Below are 20,679 nucleotides of genomic sequence, written 5' to 3'. Positions count from 1 at the left end.
TTCCCCGGGGGCAGGTGGCCCTTCCCCAAACCCTCGCAGGGCCAGGGCCCCTTGACACCGGGCCCCTCGGTAGGAACCTAAAAACAGCCAGGGGGGCTTACCGTTCAGTCGGAGGGGCCAGTATCGGTGGTTTGGGGTCTCCGTAACCGCAAAGGTTTTGTAGAAGAAAAAGGGGTGACAATTTGAAAGGTTTTTCGTTGGTTTTTAAAGTTATATTGTTTTTTATTCAGTTTTAGGACAGCGAGGGACTTTTTACAGGTTTGGGCACCGAGAGAGTGTGATCGGCGGATCCCCCTACAGTGCGCACGCTCCCCTACTTCCAAAGCTTCCCTTCACAAAGGTTTTGGGTTATTACAATACAACATTTTTCCGGGAAAAAGGAAAAAGACTAAAAAGATTTTCATTTAAAAAAGGATTTTCCCCCGCAAAAAAAACAAATATCCAGTTTTTACCCGGGGGATTTTTTGGGTTGGGAAAACTTTCCTTTTTTCCCTTTTTTTATTTCCAAACCCGAATTTTTCAAAGGATAAAAAAAGAGAAAAGAGAAAATCCTTTTTTTTTATCGACTTTCTCATCCAAAAGCAAAAAACAAGAAACATTTCAATTTTGCCTAAATTTTTACTCAACAAAGGATTGTAGTTACATGGTTGGGGCTATGTACTGTATCTTTTTACTGTATTTATTTTTACATGTATCACACAGTATTTCAGACACCACTGTTTTGATTTTGACAGAAAACTGTAGTGTAAAATGACGCAGTTTGACCTAAGGGGGCGCTGGTAATAATGGTTATATTTGTCTTCCTTTGTAGTCCATCCTTACATAAAAGCAGCAAAAAGGGGGAAAAACATGATATTGTGAATTTTTTGCCCCCCAGGGGTCTGATTAACACGTGGAACGGCGCGGTGCTTTTAAAAAAGACGAGCCCTCCTGTGGTTTGGGAAAGCAGGAGGCTCTGAAGCAGGGCTGGCTGCACAAGAAAGGAGGGGGCTCATCGACGCTGTCTCGCCGGAACTGGAAGCGCCGCTGGTTCGTGCTGCGGCAGAGCAAGCTCATGTACTTTGAGAATGACGGCGAGGACAAGATGAAAGGGGTGCTGGATATGCATAACGCAAAGTAAGGACTACTCCGAAATCTTCACTATGATGTTTGAATTTGTTCTGGTGGTGATTTAAAAAAACTATTCCATGAATATTTTTAAAGATATTTTGATATTCAATAAAAAGTCATACTATAGTATGTAGTAAAAAAATCATTACAAGTTAGTGTAGTGAGGTTCGACCCTTTAACTTCAGATTATGAATTACCACTTGATTCAGCACCTCAACTTGGTGAGCTAACAGGAAAGTCAAAGTATAGAATGACAAAAAAGTCATAGGTTTTTATTTTATGGTTAAAAAGTCAAAAAAGTCTAAGTATAGTATGTTGAAAATGTCATAGTGTAGCATGTGGAAAAAAGTTAAAAAAAGTTAGTTGTTTGTTGAAAAAGTGAGAAAAAAGTTATAGTATATTGAAAAAAGTCATTAAAAAGTCATAGTTTAGGATGTCGAAAAAGTACAAATACATCACTGTATAGCATGTCGAAAAAAGTCAAAACAGTCATAGTATAGTATATTAAAAAAGTGAAAAAAAAATCATAGTAGGGTATGTCAAAAGTTTAAAAAAAGTCATGGTATAGCATGTCGAAAAAAGTCCTAGTGCAATAAACCGAAGAAAGTAAAAAAAGTCATAGTAGTATGTTGAAAAAGGAAAAGAAATCATTGTATATTATGTCAAAAAAGTCATAGTGTAGTAAGTAAAAAAAAGTAATAGTATAACATGCTGAATGTTGAAAACAGCCATAACAAGGGGCTGTGTAGCTCAGTTGGTAGAGCAGATCCCCAGATGTATACGTAGATATTTGGTCCTTGATGAAGAGGTCCAGGGTTCAAAACCAACCCATGGCAGCTTTCTTCCCCCTATCTCAACCGTCCTAACGGTCATATTATGTTAAAAAAAGGACAAACAAGTTGCTGGTAGCTTTTATTGGTAGAATTAAGTTCTTAGTTCATAAGAATATGAAGAGGTTTATTCCTTAGGTTAAAGGCACAGGGTTCAAATCTGACCTGCGACGATTTCCTGAAAGTCATAGTGTAGCATGTTGAAAAAGGTTTTAAAGAAAAGTCATAGTTTAGTATGTCAAAAATGTTTTGAAAAAATTCATAATAAAAGAGTAATAAAAAAGTCATAGTATACATGTCAAAAAAAGTCATTGTATTTCATATTGATTTTTTTTAATTCATAGTATATGTTGAAAAAAGTTTAAAAAAAGTCATAGTACATTGAATATTTTTTTTAACATGCTATACTATGACTTTTTCGACATACTATACTATGACTTTTTATTTGACATACTTTACTGACTATTTTTGACATACTATACTATGACTATTTTTGACATACTATACTATGACTATTTTTAACATACTATACTATGACTATTTTTAACATACTATACTATGACTATTTTTAACATACTATACTATGACTATTTTTAACATACTATACTATGACTATTTTTAACATACTATACTATGACTTTTTATGACTTCTTTTGACATACGATACTATGATTTATTATGGTAATGTCAACATACTATACTATGACTTTTTCTTTTGACATAAATGACGTTTTTACAACATACACTTTGATTACTTTGTTGGCATCCTAACTGACTTTTTTAAGATAAAGAGCAAGCTGAACACCTTAAGGTCACACACTTATGGAGATATTATTTATTATACATTGTTTGTGATCTGCAGAGAAATCATTGATAACACCGGGAAGGAGAATGGAATCAACATCGTGATGCCAGAGAGGACTTACCACCTGATCGCTGAGTCGGCCGAGGATGCCAGGTAAATGTGGTTTGTTCCAGATGTCGTAAACACGCTGTACCTTTCATGCAGAGATGTAGTCCAACTGTAGTTTATTACAATGCTACCATCACTCCTCCATCCACCAGCTTTCTTTACGTTCCTCTCTAAGTCCACGGCAAGGCAAGAATCGAGTTCTAAGTCATTTCCACATTAGCTTTAAACCCTCATGAATACTCTCAGTCACTGTCAATGTACTCTAATGAGGCGGAGGTGTTGTCGCTGTGGGGTCGGTGTGCCGGTTGCCCCTGGCAACACATTGATTTCCTCTCAGAGGGACAGTCCACTTCCTCCTCCTCATGTCTGCCCTGACAGGAAGATGAACAGTGTGTGCTGGCAGCAGGTTCGCCGTGCCAGCCTCTCCCTCAGCGGGAGCCAATAATCAGCGCCATATGTCTGACACACAATCAGCTTTTTACCTTTCTTTTTGCCTTATTTGTACACACACTCACATATTGATGTATTTACAATCAAAATACTATCCCCATTGTTTACTGTACAGTATAATGCCTCACACTGATAATTATAGCGATGCATTTGGGAAACAAAAATGAATATCTTGTAATTGAATTTTCCACTGGACTATATTTGTATATTTGTCCAGTGGAAAATTAAGATGAATTATTTTGAAATCCAATCCAATGAACATCTTTTTACATGTAAAAACAGATAGAAAGTGTCCCCTCTTCAATGTGTTCAACATGTGTGACAGAAAACTGAAAAAAATACACACTTGTTCATATCAGCAATAGTAAATAAATCAGGCTAAAAAATACAGAATGATTTTGCTTGAAAATCCACGTACAACAACCCAAAGGAAATGTATCCACTTTTCCCATCTAGACGTAATTATATCCCTGTTTATTAAGATGACATGACTGAAATTACTCCAGAATGAACTTTTAGTTGTCTTGATGAGGATGATGATGGATGATGATGATGCTGATGATGTTTCCGTGGTTACAGCCAGTGGTTCAGCGTGCTGAGTCAGGTCCACGGTTCGACAGAACAGGAGATCAGAGAGATGCACGATGAGCAGGCCAACCCCCAGAATGCTGTGGTGAGTCCTGCAGGGGGGGGGGAAGCAAAGCACTCTGGGAAATGGAGTTGTAATATTGTACGCTAAGCTGGAAGGTTTTTAGAAAGAAAAACACTTTTTAATATTGCTTACACTCGTCGTTTTTTTTTTTTTGCAAAGTCAAATAACTTCATAGGAAGCCCAGAAACAAGTGGCACTCAACTCATCTCAATTCATGGATTTATCTGCTTCTTTTCTTCTCTTTCCACTAACTTTGTTTGATTTGTGTCACTTTTAAAATTCACTCAACAATCAATCTGAACACACTTTAACATTTATAAAAAATGTGTGATTTATATAGTGTTGATGTAGTCTTTTGTGTTGAACTAACAAACACGGATGTATTGGAAATTCTACGTTTTAAAGGTCCCATGACATGGTGCTTTTTGGATGATTTTATAAAGACCTTAGTTGTCCCCTAATACTGTATCTGAAGTCTCTTTTATATAGACCTTAGTGGTCCCTAATACTGTATCTGAAGTCTCTTTTATGTAGACCTTAGTGGTCCCCTAAAACTGTATCTGAAGTCTCTTTTATATAGACCTTAGTGGTCCCCTAATACTGTATCTGAAGTCTCTTTATATAGACCTTAGTGGTCTCCTAATACTGTATCAGAAGTCTCTTTTATATAGACCTTAGTGGTCCCTAATACTGTATCTGAAGTCTCTTTTATATAGACCTTAGTGGTCCCCTAATACTGTATCAGAAGTCTCTTTTATATAGACCTTAGTGGTCCCTAATACTGTATCTGAAGTCTCTTTTATATCTGAGCTTTCATTTTCTCAAAGGCAGAGCAGGATACCCAGGGCTCAGTTTACACCTATCACCGTTTCTAGCCACTTGGGGGGGGGCATAGGCAGGCTGGGGGACTCATATTAATGTTAAATAACCTCATCTCGTCAAGTGGCATTTTCATGAAATGGGACCTTTAAGTGTTGTACCTTGAAGTAAACACTTTGCTGCTTTTATCCCTGTGTGTGTGTGTGTGTGTGTGTGTGTGTGTGTGTGTGTGTGTGTGTGTGTGTGTGTGTGTGTGGTGTGTGTGTGTGTGCGTGCGTGTGCGTGCGCGTGCGTGCGTGCGTGCGTGCGTGCGTGCGTGCGATAATTGGTTTCCACAGGGCAGAAAAAGGTCAGACTCATTATCCAATCCCTGAACACTGTCACTAAACCTCCCTCTGTCCCTTCAGGGCACGTTGGATGTGGGGATGATCGATTCAGTCTGTGCATCAGATAATCCGGAGAGGTGAGAACCGGCATCGAACACCACGTCACGGCTCTGGCTTTTCTCTTTGTGCACTGCTGCACTCTGTTTCCCACACTATTGCAAAGAGTAGAAAGTGTCTGTTAGGTAAAAGCAGCAAACCTGACGCTGCTTTTATCAGTTGCATTCGGTTTAAAATCCCTTACTTGTTTGCTTATACGGTATTCTGCCACTGAGTGCTGCTATGTACTATATATTTTTTAAATGGTCTGCAAAATCACAAAATGAAAGGTCTCTAAAATCTAGAAGCAGCAGAGAAAAGTCATTTATAACTCAATGCACAGTACATTTAACTTTAATTTCAAAGGGAGCCACTAGAGTGGTGTTTCACAAATGGGGGTATGTGTACCCCTAGGGGTTCTTTGGAGGACTGCAGGCGGTACGTGACATTTTTTGCAAAATACTTTTCAGTTATGAAGATGTAGTTACTTCTACTGTCTTCTTTCTCAAACGTTTGTTGTTTTTTTGTCACTTGTTCTGACCTATTCTCGCCTTTCTTTTTTTCTTTGAAGATTTTGTCTCTTTTTTCGAAATTTGTCGCTCATTTTTTGCACTAGTGTTTTTTTTTCTGAATTTGTATTACTATTTTTGACCTATTGTTACCTTCCATTTTTCCGTCTTTTTCCAAGATTTTGTCGTTTGAAAAAAAAGAAAAGGTTTTTGCCTTTTTCATCAAAATGTTTTCCAGATACAAGGCTGTTGTTTAGTAAATCGCTGACATCTCTGTATTGTTCCTCTTCATATCTTTTTCTACCAAAAAATATTTGCGCTGGTTAGTTAGCACATGGCTTAACCCTCATTGACCCATTTTCCTATATCAATGTTCTTTTTAACTACCCAAAATAACATGATTGATTCCACAAAACGCTCTTTACCAAGTACAAATCTCTACTTTCATTAATTTTCTTATTTAATTTTATAGCATTTGAAAACAAATGGAAGTGTTTTTGAAATAGTATTGAGTAAAAGTTGACATATTCCAGTCTGTGATTATCCATCAACATCCATTCCTTTAATTTTAGTCTAAATTATTCCTAATTTCTTCTTTTCTAACTCAAACATAATTTCCTTTAAATGAGGTTTATTGACCATAAATTCCAAAAATAACTGTAAAACTAAATTTAACAAGTTAGTGTTCTGTGTTGAAAACGTCAAAAAAGTGACAAACATTGAAAAAAAGATTCAAAAGTGTTAAAAAATGGGACAAAAACGTTACAAAAGGTTAAAGACATTGATAAAAAGCATCAACAAAAGTGTTGATTTTCGGGAAGACAACACTAGGGTTAAAAAAACAGTTTGAGAACCACTAGAGGATGCTGTATTTGAATAATCATCCAACACAAAAACCTAATAATTCCTTCTTTATGACTTCAAACTGCTCAGATGGTGTTTTTTGTTTGTCGTCTAGTTTTGGAAATCTAACGTCAACCGACATTTCATTCAACGTTATTGTTCGTGATTGGTCAGCTATCATGGAAGTATTTGACACTATTGTCTTCTTCTCACCACTAACTGCTTTTTTGACCCGCCACAGGCCGAACTCCTTCGTCATGATCACGGCGAACCGCGTGCTGCACTGCAACGCCGACACGCCCGAGGAGATGCACCACTGGATCACTCTGCTGCAGCGCTCCAAGGGAGACACGCGCGTCGACGGCCAGGAGTTCATCATCCGAGGTGACCACGCAACGGCCCTCTGCTCTCTGCGCCCTGTGAGGGTGGCTCGAAGGGGCTGGAGTCTATCCCACAATGCATTTAGACAAAAAGGGTTACAGCGTCCGAAATGGGTTTCCTCAAGGGGGGGGGTGGCGTCTCCCTTAGAGACTGGGTGAGAAGCTCAGTCATCTGAGAGGAGCTCGGAGTAGAGACGCTGCTCCTTCACGTTGAAAGGAGCCAGTTGAGGTGGTTTGAGTTGCCTCCTGGGGGGTCCCTAGGGAGGTGTTCCAGGCACGTCCAGCTGGGAGGAGGCCTCGCGGAAGACCCAGGCCTAGGTGGAGGGACGTCCAGCTGGGAGGAGGCCCCGGGGAAGACCCAGGACTAGGTGGAGGGACGTCCAGCTGGGAGGAGGCCCCGGGACTAGGTGGAGAGATTATATCTCCAACCTGGCCTGGGAACGCCTCGGGATCCCCCAGTCAGAGCTGGTTGATGTGGCTCGGGGAAGGGAAGTTTGGGGTCCCCTGCTGGAGCTGCTGCCCCCGAGACCCGATACCGGATAAGCGGATGAAGATGAATGGATGGTTTACAGCTGTAGAACAACAAACACAGCACCTTACACTAGGGCTGGGCAGTATATCGATATTATATCTTCATCGATGTATGAGACAACCCAGTGAAGTTCTTGTGAGAGCACAATTTCAATTTGCTCAGTGATACTCTGGCATTCAGTAATGCTGCTCATTAACTATGCCCTGGTAGCCAAGCTGCACCAATCACATTGCTGTATCTGATGTAGGCGGGGCCAGAGGCGACCTGCACCAATCACATCGCTAAACAGATGACGACAGTTTATTCTACCAGTTAGCTACGCTGGTGGCTAAGCGTACGGGGCTCTGGACACGTCCCCCCGTGTGTTGTTGTGATTGGTCATCGTGTTATCCAATTGCGTGCAGTGAGATTTTCAAATGCGTGCCGCCCCTCAAGATTGGCCATTTTCATTACTCATTGCCCAGACCCTTAATCTTTCAGATTGGATTTCCAGGCTAATATGAGACTAGATATCGTCTTAAATTTGGGATATCGCAATATCGGGATATGACACAAGTGTTGTCTTTTAATGGTTTTACGTGATGTCATTTTCTGAATTTAACAGAGTTAGTTTTTGTTTTATTATCTGCCTTTACCCACTTTGTCATTGTATCCACAGTACTGATGATTACTTTACCAAAATCCTCATTGTGTTAATATTTAGTGAAAGCACCAGTTGTCGAGCCTACAATATCGCTGCAATATGAACATTGATGTATTTGGTCAAAATATTGCTTACACCAAACTCCATCAAAGTTTTAAGCATTTTTCTGAATTTAAAAAGGCATTACAAACAACAAAAACTTGACAGAAAAATGTCTAGTTAATTACGCTCAAAAGAATGAAATTCTAAAATATTCAATGCAACTTGCAGGTTTTAGCACAATAACCTGCACATTCATTAATTTGGGAGATATTTGCTGCTGTGTCGGGCTGACTGTTCATCTGTTGTAAAGACACACAATTCTAGTAACTCAAATGTCTGATTCCTTTATTTCCACCAGGCTGGTTGCACAAAGAGATGAAGAACAGCACCAAAGCCTCGCTGAAGCTGAAGAAGCGCTGGTTCCTGCTTACCCACAATTCCCTGGACTACTATAAGAGCTCCGAACGTAACGCCCTGAAGCTGGGAACGCTGGTGCTGAACAGTCTCTGCTCGGTGATCCAGCCGGACGAGAAGGTCTTCAGAGACACCGGTGAGAAAAGGAAATAGAGTTAAAATACACAAGCAAGACGGCAGAAAAAATTAAATTAAAGTGAGATTAAAGGTGCTCTAATGTGTCTTTTCTACCAAGGCAGTTCTGGTGCTGGTTCAGTGCCAAATGTTGAACCGGTTCTTTGCTTTTCCACACAAATAAACCTGGCTCTGGGCCAAGAACACAGGTTCTAACTCAGCACCAACGTAGCGCTGGTCTAGAGATAAGAACCGGTTACGTCAGGTGCTGGGTGGGGGGAGGGGTTATCACGACGTTCAAAAACAAAAACTTCTGGCGGCCATTTTGAAAACCCCGGTCAGCTGTTAACCATAGAGAGCTATTAATGTTAGCTTTGGACATGGATGGGAGACCAGAACCACCGTGGTCTGGGGAGGAAACCAGAACCACCGTGGTCTGGGGAGGGAAACAACGGTCTGCTGGGTCTCAGGCTGGGGAAGATCCAGCTGGTTCTTAGAGAACTGGAAATAAGAACCAGCACCAAACTGGCAACAGCACCAGAACCAGAACCTGGTTAGTCTAAGGGGAAAAGACATGTAAGTGATGTCACACTTTTTTTTTCACATAAAGCAAACCTCTCCTCCTTATCGAGCTGCCCGTTCCCTGAACACACTGTAAAAAAGGGCGGTCTCTGTAGTCAATGACAACAAAAACAAACCCTGCACCACCAATGACCAACAAGAAGGATTTGGGGGTGGGAGTTGGGGGGGTTAGGACCCAGAAGGGAGGGAGAGGGGACAGTATGATGAGGAGGGATGGGCGAACTAGCCTCCATTTTGTGTGACAAAACTTTGAAGTGACATCCCCCAACGTTGCTTAGAGCACCTTTAAATTTGCCGAAATGCATAAATTTAATCATAACGTACTTTATTTTTGCCCTCACATCTTTTCTCGCAATTGCAACTTTGCAGTGTCGTTGAACATGACTCATTCCTTCCGCCTCTTCTTGCCGTCCCCCTCCTGACAGGCTACTGGAACGTGATCGTGTACGGCCGTAAACACTCGTACCGTCTCTACTGTAAGCTTCTGAACGAGGCCACGCGTTGGGCCACCGCCATCCAGAACGTCATCGACGCCAAAGCTCCCATCGACACGCCCACCCAGCAGCTGATCCAGGACATCAAGGTAGGACACGTCTCAGCGTGAAACCTGACGGAGACTTCCTGACGGAGCTCCGTCCATGGCGTCCCACCAGGAGCTTAAAGAGGGCGATACAGATTGATGAAAACGATCATTTCAGAGTCAGCAGTCAGATTCAGATTCATTTATAAATAACAGTTTAACGATTTTTAACAGAATGAGACACACCGAGACACTATTAATTAACCCTCGTGTTGTCTTCCCGTCAAATTTGAAATAACCAATTTTGTTGACGCTTTCTATCGATGTTTTTACATTTTTTCTTATGTTTTTATCCTTTTTCCCAACAATTTTGACACTTTTTTTTAATGTCACTTTTTTTTAAGTTTTCAAAACTACGTAAAACTAACTTTATGGTCAATAAACCTCATTTATAGGAAATTAACCTCATGTTTGAGTTAGAGAAGCAGAAATTAGGAATTGTTGAGACTAAAATTAAAGGAATGGTTGTTGATGATAATCACAGACTGGAATATGTCAACTTTTACTCAATACTATTTCAAAAAGACTTCAACTTGTTTTCTCCAATGCAATAAAATTTAATAAGACGCCCCAAAATTAATGAAAGTAGAGATTTGTACTTGCCAAAGAGCGTTGTGTGGAATCAGTCATGTTATTATAAAAAGTCAAATCAGAGCATCGTTCTGAAGTCTCTGCTCTCTGCAGGAGAACTGTCTGAACTCGGAGGTGGTGGAGCAGATCTACAAGAGGAACCCCATCCTCCGCTACAGCCACCACCTGCTGCACTCACCGCTGCTGCCACTGCCCTACGGAGACATCCACCACACCGGTCAGTCTCTCACACACACACACACACACACACACACACACACACACACACACACACACACACACACACACACACACACATACACATACACATACACATACACATACACATACACAGAAACAAAGACAAGATGATACACTGACCAAGGTTTTCTTTACGCATCACTGCATATTCCCTCTTCATATTAATATTACATGGTGTCACTGTCATTACATATTTAAATCATGCTTGGTTTGCATTTTCATAGTAGTATCTTTAGATTTTGGTCTTTTGATGACATCCAATCTTGCACATTTCCTGTTTTACCGATCAACTATCGGCCGATTACCGGGTCCGATATTTGGCAGTTTGCAGATTATCTGTATCTGTGTTTCATTTTACAGATAACCGATAAAGTTAATTATTAAAAGGTGTGCTACTTTGGCTCCCCTTCAGCTCTGTGGGCAGTCTGCAACACTTCTCGTTGCACAAGTACTGCACTCGTGTGTAATAAAAATCAAGGCTTTCTATTCTCTTCTATTCTCCTCTCTCTGCCCGGCTCAGCTTTGAGAAGCCGAAGCTACACGACGCTGCAGGACGAAGCCCTCAAAGTGTTCAGCTCTCTGCAGCACCTGGAGGGCGTGGCCGACCCGGTGCCCATCATCCAGGGCATCCTGCAGACCGGCCAGGAGCTCAAACAGCTGCGGGACGAGCTCTACTGCCAGCTGGTGAAGCAGACGACGCGGCCGCAGCAGCCCGGCAGCCCCGCGAACCTCTGCAGCTGGAAGATCCTGGCCTGCATGTCCTGCACCTTCATCCCCACCAGGAGCATCCTCAGATACCTCAAGTTCCACCTGAAGAGGTATTGGATTGCCATGTTTATAGACGGTTTGTGTCTCCAGAAAAAAAGGGGTTCGGGGATACATACAAGTGATAACGTTTCTTTAAAGATGAACCTACAGGTTTCATTTTTATCTTAATTTACACTTAATTGAACACTTCCGATTTTTGAACACTTTTCGATCTGCCCCTGTGTTCTTTTAAAGCAAGACTTAAAGTGCTCATATTGTGCTTTTTGGCTTTTCCCCTTTCCTTAAAAAATCACAACAGAAAACACTGTTCACAAACTGCTCCAAACAGCTCTGTTGTAGTCCAGCCTTTAGTTCAGGGACCAACGTACGTCACTTTGTAACACACATGGCACGCCCTCATACTCTGCTTCTGACTGGCTAGTAGTCCTTACCTAGGTACTGTCAGGGCCCTCATACTCTGCTTCTGACTGGCTAGTAGTCCTTACCTAGGTACTGTCAGGGCCCTCATACTCTGCTCCTGACTGGCTAGTAGTCCTTACCTAGGTACTGTCAGGGCCCTCATACTCTGCTTCTGACTGGCTAGTAGTCCTTACCTAGGTACTGTCAGGGCCCTCATACTCTGCTTCTGACTGGCTAGTAGTCCTTACCTAGGTACTGTCAGGGCCCTCATACTCTGCTTCTGACTGGCTAGTAGTCCTTACCTAGGTACTGTCAGGAACATATGGAAGTGAGATGTCTCACTCTGTAGCTAAAACACAACACACAGGGTGAAAATAGGAGCTGCAGCAATGTGAAGTACAACAAAAATAAGGTTTTGTTTTTTTATCAAACCAGGTGTAACAATTCTGATACAACTTAAAAATACAAAAACTTTACCTAAAAATGAACATAATATGAGCACTTTAAAACTTTTCTTTTTGACATTGCTTTTCCTGAGATCATTCAGAGATGGTTACACCTACGCATAAACTATGTTTTAAAGTCTTTGAAATTGCTATGTGTGTGTGTATGCTTACGCAAAGCCCTTTGAATTGAATTTGTGTTTGAACTGCTCTCTATAAATAAATTACCCTGCCTTGCCTTGATGGTCCAATCCAAATCACTCTCTCCGCAGGACTCGAGAGCTCTTCCCCGGCTCGGAGATGGATCGTTACGCCGCCTTTGCCCTCGACTCCCTTAAGAAGACTCGAGCCCGGGAGAACATCCCGTCCCAGGAGGAGATCCGTGCCATCGTTGCCCAGCAGGACATGAGCACCACCGTCCATTGCCACGGAGGAGGCTCCTGCAAGATCACCATCAACTCACACACAACAGCCGGAGAGGTGGGGGACAGCAACCAGTATTCAACATAATGAATATAGTGTCTAGAATGAATAGTCCTGTTTAGAGCAGAGGTGGGTAGAGTAGCCAAATATTAAAAGTACTGTTACTTCAGAATAATATGACTCAAGTAAAAGTAAAAGTAGTCATCCAAGTAATTACTTGAGTAAGAGTAAAAAAGTGCTTGGTGAAGAAACTAGTAGTGAGTAACTGTTGAGTAACGTCTGATTTATTTCTTAACACAAGCATCAATCAGACAGACAAAAATACAAAATAATCATCTTTAGGCAAATTATAGTTCATCCAATCCATAAAATAAATTAAAATTGATTTATTAATTACAAAATAGCTTAAGTGAGAAACTTGTCACATCAAATTTGGATGGATACTGCATGTGTAAAACATACTGAATGTAACCTAAAAGACAAACATCCACCTCTCCACAGCAAAAAAACTAAAACGGCCGCTGACATGTCCGTTTGTTTTGGTCGACACAGAAGGCATCGCATAATGTAGCTGCTGTTTCGCACTTTTTCTGAAGTAACTTTACGGAAGACTCTCTCTCTCTCTCTGTCAAAATAAAATATTAAAATAAGACGTACGCTGGGGTAAAAACAATGAGGCGTAGAATACCAAAGAGGTAAAAAGAAAAGTAACGAGCTCATTGTAGCGGAGTAAGACAGTTTCTTCTTCACTAATCTATTCAATTACAAGTAAAATTATAGTGATTTAAAACTACTCCCACAAGAATTATTTTTTAAAAAACTTACTCAAGTAAATTTAACTCGTTACTACCCACTTCTGGTTTAGAGTCATGTGTGTTAAAATAGATAAATGTAATGAATGTAACGGAGTAAATGTAACTCGTTACTACCCACCTCCGGTTTAGAGTCATGTGTGTTAAAAGGTGTTAAGGTATGAGAAGGTTACCTAACAATCCTCTTAGAAGTACAGTTCACATCTTAGTTTAAATTCCACTTTTTTGGCATACTTTTTGGTCAGAAATCTTGGTGTCTTTCATTAATTAAATAGTTTGATCTCGTCTGATCTACACATTTTAGTTGCTTTCATCTCATTCTGTGTGTGCGTCAGGTGGTGGAGAAGCTGATCCGAGGCCTGGCCATGGAGGACAGCAGGAACATGTTCGCCCTGTTTGAACAGAACGACACCACAGAGAAAGCCATCGAGAGCCGCACGGTGGTGGCCGACGTGCTCGCCAAGTTTGAAAAGTAAGCATCTAAGAGTGTTGTTAGTGCAGGGGGTTGTGTTTTGTTTGTCTGAAGCAGAACGAAGCTCTTCATGAACCGTCTCTCTGGTCTGCAGGCTTTCAGCCAGCCAAGACGAAAACAACACGGGCTGGAAGTTTTACTTCAAGCTCTACTGCTTCTTGGACACAGACAACGTTCCCAAAGACAGCGTGGAGTTTGCCTTCATGTTCGAACAGGTAAGACCCAATCAGAACTTTAAATTTAAAGCATTTTCCTTCTATGTAGAGCCATCATCTCTTACTTAGTCATTTAATGTTGTTTTGGAATAAACCCTATTCTATGAATTGTCTGAAGAAGTAACAATCACAGAATCTAAATTCCTTATCTTGTCCAACCAGATTCCAAAAAAATATAATTTGTCATGGTGCATTACAAGACTTTAATTCTCTGTTGATTGACCTTATTATTGGCTAAGAGTTCCAGCTCTAATAGATATTTAATAATTAACACAATTCTTTTTTGTGGTATCAGATTAATGTTTTTCTTTTTCTAACCACTTTTGTCTTTCTATCATTTCATTTCATGCAATAGATTTTTACATTTCATTAATGGGAACATTGTTAGTTTCTTAACCCTCCTTTGACCTGGGGTCAAATTTCCCCCGTTTTTAAAGGTTTCTACATCGGAAATTTGGGATTCTTTCATCCAAATTGTCCAAATATTACATGGATGGTTCCATATATCGCTTCTTCCAAGTTAAAATGAAGGATCAGTTCACTACTTGATTGAATTTGGGGTTTTATTTCCCCCCAAAAAAACTTTGACAAAAGACAAAAGAATTATATAATTTCATATAAATGTTTCTTGGCCATGAATTGGAAAAAGAAAATAGTTTAAAACTAGTGGTAGTATATTGTTAGTGTGTTAGTGATATGTACAGCATACTGATGGTAGTGTTAGGAAAATGTTAATGTTAAAGATAACTTACTGAGGCAGTTGTTCTCGAAGCTTTCTTTACCTTATATTTTCTTTGTCTGCAGGCCCACGAAGCGGTCATTCGCGGTCAGTATCCGGGCCCTGAGGAGACGCTTCAGTTCCTGGCTGCCCTCAGACTGCAGTACCTCCAGGGAGATCACAGCTCCCAGGCCACCATCCCCGAGCTGTCCCAGGTGTTCCCCATGGCGCGGTTGCGGGCCCGCGTGCAGAACTCTGCCAAGACGTTCGCTCCGGGCTCTGGCTCGGTGGCCGACCGCTCGGGGACTTCGGAGAGGAAGCGCTCGAGCTTCCTGGAGGGAACGCTGAGGCGGAGCTTCAGGAGCGGCTCGCTGAGTCGGCAGAAGCTGGAGGAGGAGAACAGCCTGGAGGCGTGGATGAGGGAGGAGGCGGCGGCCGTGAGAACCAGCGTGATGGACAAGTGGAAGAAGCTGCAGGGGATGAACCAGGAGCAGGCCATGGTCAAATACATGGCTGTGGCGAAGGAGTGGCAGGGATACGGATCCACGCTGTTCAACGTGGAGGTGAGGACAGAAATGATTTGTCTTTTTTGTGTTTTTTTAGTCTGCTCGCTCATATACCTGCTAATTTTTACATTCTGTTTTTTTTTTAATACTTCTCTTTATTTATATCATTTTCAAACTCCAATACAAATTGTATTTGTAAGAATATTTCTGTTTAAATACCAGCAAATAGAAATGATGAATGGTGTCATTGGAATTCAGTATTTTTTTAAGTTTGGGGGAATTCAAAAAACACTTTGTTAAATCATCCGGTGATGTACGGAAGAAGATAAAGGACAATGTGCAAAATGTATTAGAGCTCTGACTTTATAGAATTCTGTGAAAAAAAACCTATCTGACTTTATTCTCAAAATTCAGATTTTTTTCCCCCATATTTACATCTTTAACCCTTGTGTTGTCCTCGGGTCAACTTGACCCGTTTCAGAGTGTTTTATGTCAGAAATTTTAGATTTCTTTCAACCAAATTGCCCAAAAATAACATGGATAATTCCATATAAAATTCTTCAGGTAAAATTAATGATTACTTTCATTGGAACTTTGTTTTTTTTTATTAATCTTATAGATGGTCGGTATGGTTTCAAAACAGTATCCAAACTAAACTTTGACATCTACCCATCTGAGATCCACTCAACATCCTCTGATCTTAACTATTAGTCAAAATAATTCATAATTTCTGCCTTTTTAACTAAAAACTTATGTATAATTTGATACAAATTAAGTTTGTTGTCATGAATTCCAAGAATAAGTGTAAAAGCTATTATTAAACCAAGAGCATGGAAAAAGTGACAAATAAATCAGGAAAAACGACAAAAACATCGGAAAGGAACAAAAGAAAATTTAATTTTGACTTGAAAGGGCAAGTTCATGGTTAATAGGAAGATAACACAAGGGTTAAACTCAGAACCCAAATATGTTTTTCACATGTGGCCCTAACCCTCTTCCGTAGTGATGATTCCATGTTCTACCATTTCAAGTTTAAATTTAAAACCAAAAGTGTAAGAAAGGCCAGCCATCATGCCTGTTGTTCCTGCTTGTCATTCAGTGTCGGGACGGAGCTTTCCCCTTCGAACTGTGGTTGGGCGTGAGCCGGGAGGCGATATCGGTGTACAAACGAGGAGAGCCCTGGCCTCTGGAGGTTTTCCCGTATGAACAGATTCTCTCCTTCGGCGCTCCGCTGGCCAACGCCTACAAGATCGCCGTTGAGGGCCGAGAGCTGGTCTTTGAAACGCAAATGGTTTGTACAACAAAAAAAATTGTTTGCTTCATTTTTGAGTGTTGGGTAACATCAGCATTGTCAAGTCATTGACACACAAACAGAAAAGCACTGCGGCAAGCAAATCCATCATAGCAGTGTTTACATTGGAATTAATTAGTTTCAAAATTCCATTAATGCTCGAGTGACTAAGCCTTAAAATCCTAAATCCTCTCACATTTAGAAAAGCATGAACAAATGAAATGAAACACTAACCTTTTAATCTTGAAATATCATGTACTTTATGAACACTCCTCTTCCTCTCCGCTGCAGGTCATGGACATCGCCAAGCTGATGAAGGCCTACATCAGCATGATTGTCAAAAAGCGCTACAGCAACTGTCAGTCCGTCAGCAGCCAGGGCAGCCAGTGTACCGCCTGGTGAACACCGCCCTTTAACCTTTTGCCTCATGGCAGCTTACCGCGGTGCCACACAGCGTCGAGCGTGGTCGCAGCGGGCCGTGAATGGACGCCCATCCACTGCGCTCTGGCGAAAGCAGCTCGTACATTTGACATGTCAGACTGACTCTGTGAATGGTGACGACAAACCAAAATGCTCTTAATGTTAACTAGCTCACGTACTTTTTGGGGGTTTTATTCCAAAACAATAAACAGCCACTTCTGATAGATCAGAACCGTAAAAGAAACACAGTGAGCTACAATTTCAAGCCGGGAGAACCAGTTTTTTAGATGTAGTATGAACCATTTGAACAGTGTCTCAGGTCAAAGACAACAACTACAAGACTAAACCGTTTGAATCAGATGTCTTTGGTTGCCAGCTTTTTCAACCTCTCTCCAATCAAACAAGCTACTTGACTCATGTAACTTTTACACTGACAACACCACAAGCTGACATTACTTACAGTGCCTGGGTTATAGGTTTGGGTTTAGAGTTAATCCTAATCCTAATTATCAAAGGGGCAAAAACATATACATTTACCTCAGTGTCCTTTTTAATAAGTATAGTAACATTTCATTCATTAGTTTGCCTCCTGAAGCCAAGATGGGCTCATAAACCTTGACACTAAGGTTACACAGACTCAGAAATGACATGTCAAGGAAAAGCTCATTGTGGAACTGGCTCTAGTGGCTGGAACTCTGCACCAAGGCTGAATTTTGGAAAATAGACTTCAGATACAGTATTAGGGGACCACTAAGGTCTATATAAAAGAGACTTGAGATACAGGATCAGGGACCACTAAGGTCTATCTAAAAGCCTCCAAAGAGCACCATGTCATGGGACCTTTAACAAATGCATGTAAAGGATGGTCTGAGATAACACAATGTTGTGTTCAACAGCAATAACCCAGATATTTATCCATGTATCTAAGTCCAATATCAAAATATAACTGCATCAAAATCAAGTGGCCCATAGCATCAACAAGAACAAATGAAATGAAGGCTGTTAATTTAGTCATTTGACGACACAAATATACACAATTTATCCAAATGTTCCTCTGATGCCTAGTGGACTCCTGATATAGCTAATGCAACAAATACAACTTTTCCACTGTTTTTCAAACCAAAGACGGTTTAGCACAACCTTATCTTCTCAACCAGTTCTCATTTAGTCCAAGTTTTCTCCACAAGTGGGGATGTGTCTTGTTTTGGAATAAAACTGTTAATTTCTACCTGATGCTAATGTACTGTGACAACACAAGGACTGTTGTTGCAGGATGGGGCTATTTGTTACTGAGGTTTTTGTTTGTGTGGCTGTGTCTGTGTGTGAGTTTTAAGAGGCGTGTGTCTATGTGTCAAAACGTAAAAAAAAACAACTAAAGAAAAGCAGAGAAGATGAAGAAAATAGTTAAAAGACTTTTCCTCTGCTTTGGAGAACTCTGGAACTTGACCTATACAGACTTTATCCAGGATGATCTGTTCACTGTAAATAGTATGCGACTGTACTCATCTTAAGCATTTCAGGTTTGTGATTGATTGTTTTGGATTGATTTGCTGATAAGGTCACACAAGTGCCTGTTTCAACTAAAGCAGGAAGAACTACACTAAAATCTGATTTTGTCTTATCGATGCCACTCTTGTTCCAGAATCTGGAAGGTGCTCCCATGTTCCCTTTATGTACTTTTGCACTGCAGAATCTGTCCAGCTACGCAAGTCATTCAAGCTAAACTCAAAAATGGTTTTCTTGTAACAAATCACATCAGTTTGTTGATAGCGAAGGCATACGTCATAACATCCCTGCAGCCGTAGTTTTCTGCGTAAGCCCCGTGAACTCGTTGCAACGTGCCAGTGATCTGCCTCAGATTGGACGCTGTTCACTCCCGAAAAGCAGCAATTTTATCACATTCACGCTCTAAATCAAGGCGCCCCAGTGCTGTAGCTTGACTAGTTCTTAGCCAAATTGAAAGCAATGAATGACAAAACTAATACGGCTACAAGACACTGGAGAGAGGAAATCTTTCCTGCAAGATGATGTGGATTGGCCAAAATCTAACTTCCCTGTCTGATTATTAAGTCCATAAACAGTTTGTCAGTTAATTATTTAGAAAATGTAATATATTGCTAAATAAAACTACATTTCACCCACTCTTAATTTTAGCCAGGAACTTGGTAAAAAACATTGTTTTCAAGTCACTAAACAACTGGTTGCTATTAAAAAGTCACCTACTTAATGTACTTCAATATTATTTTTCGTAATGTTTGGAGAGTTCTGAGAAAAAGTAAAAAACCTGCATACCAGGATATAAATAATCAGTCCTTGTTTGCTACGCTACATTGTCTCCCTTTGCCAGACCCTCCTCCAAAGTAAGCCCGAGGGGTGTCTGGCTACCCCTGCACTAGCTACTATAGTCTAGCTAACTGTCTGGATACTTTGCAGATTTCTGAGGAGCAGTTAACCATAGTCCTCAGAAATCCATTGGAGTTTAAAATGCAGACACAAAGGAAGCCCAAGGCAACGAATATCCGACCTAAATGAGTAAAGTCCGCAAAGCAACGGAGCAATCCCGGAAGTGAAACGTCAAGGATATAGACTACCTCTACGTTACTGCTTTACCGCACCTGTAAGCACTTAAAAATGCACAAAAGCCTCAAAATATGACTGAAAGACAGTCTTTTTGGTCAAAACCTTCCAGATGAAGCATGTTATTGTCTGCTATGTGTGGCTTTTAAACCATACGCAATGACCCTTTAAGTAAGTCAAACTGAAAGGGTTGAAACGTTACGGGATCTAAGTGCTGGATTTTATCAGATTTCAGTTTGGATGACTTGCTCAGCTGCACTTTTTGCAGCGTAACATTCCTACAACATTTCACTGGAGCTCCGCAGGCGGCAGATCCCTCCAAAGATGCGTGTGCAGGTTTCTTCCACAGTGCCTTGTTGTATATTATGTACACTTATTTTGTTTTCCACGTGTGGTTTCTTTTTGGTATAATGTGCAATGTTATATAAATATATATATATGATATAATCACGCGGCTGTACATTTTATACTGTAAGTCTTTGCCTGATGATCACATGGAGATTTTCTCAAGATTAAAAATCTTGTTTTTGTATTTTTCTCTACGCAGCATCTGTTGTATACTATTGTTGTATCTTGTTTCTTTTAAATCTGCATTAGCTGTGTTATGTATTGAAAGGATGATTCTAACAATAAATGATTACACATTGGGTCTGGAATTGCATTCACTGTAACAAATTCTCTCTTTATTTTATATTACTTTGACACTATTTTTGGGTCTCTGTAAATTAGAGTGTGGCCTACTCCATTTATGAAGTATCCTGAGATTAGAATTTGTGAGAATTTATGATATGACAATATTAATCAAATTTAATTTAATTACAATCGGAAGAACATTCCTAACCCCATTTATTTCTACTGAAATCGCCCCAAACATGTCAGAAATGTTGGCGCATTTTGAGGCATTTGCCTGTAGATTCGTAATATTTTTCTTTTGAGATTTCTCTGCACCTCCCTTGCGCTTTGGCGGTC

At 40.5% G+C, this 20,679-nt stretch overlaps 1 protein-coding gene across 1 annotated transcript in view; it reads left to right on the top strand.

Moving 5' to 3' along the window:
• myo10 (myosin X) overlaps positions 1–20,363 on the top strand; it is a 153,825-nt gene extending 133,462 nt beyond the window's left edge. Inside the window, exons 25-39 of the mRNA XM_032531883.1 lie at positions 890–1,116; positions 2,803–2,898; positions 3,883–3,976; positions 5,182–5,237; positions 6,790–6,932; positions 8,504–8,695; positions 9,681–9,838; positions 10,520–10,643; positions 11,187–11,484; positions 12,549–12,756; positions 13,847–13,983; positions 14,078–14,198; positions 15,003–15,479; positions 16,522–16,713; positions 17,005–20,363. Coding sequence (XP_032387774.1) covers positions 890–1,116; positions 2,803–2,898; positions 3,883–3,976; positions 5,182–5,237; positions 6,790–6,932; positions 8,504–8,695; positions 9,681–9,838; positions 10,520–10,643; positions 11,187–11,484; positions 12,549–12,756; positions 13,847–13,983; positions 14,078–14,198; positions 15,003–15,479; positions 16,522–16,713; positions 17,005–17,115 — 2,634 coding nt within the window. The 3' untranslated portion in view covers positions 17,116–20,363. The remainder of the gene's footprint in view (positions 1–889; positions 1,117–2,802; positions 2,899–3,882; positions 3,977–5,181; positions 5,238–6,789; positions 6,933–8,503; positions 8,696–9,680; positions 9,839–10,519; positions 10,644–11,186; positions 11,485–12,548; positions 12,757–13,846; positions 13,984–14,077; positions 14,199–15,002; positions 15,480–16,521; positions 16,714–17,004) is intronic.
• Positions 20,364–20,679: the final 316 nt, after the last annotated feature.

Source organism: Etheostoma spectabile, chromosome 12 (genome assembly GCF_008692095.1).
Source record: "Etheostoma spectabile isolate EspeVRDwgs_2016 chromosome 12, UIUC_Espe_1.0, whole genome shotgun sequence".
Classification (NCBI taxonomy): Eukaryota; Metazoa; Chordata; class Actinopteri; order Perciformes; family Percidae; genus Etheostoma; species Etheostoma spectabile.
This window is presented reverse-complemented; position numbering and strand designations above follow the sequence as displayed.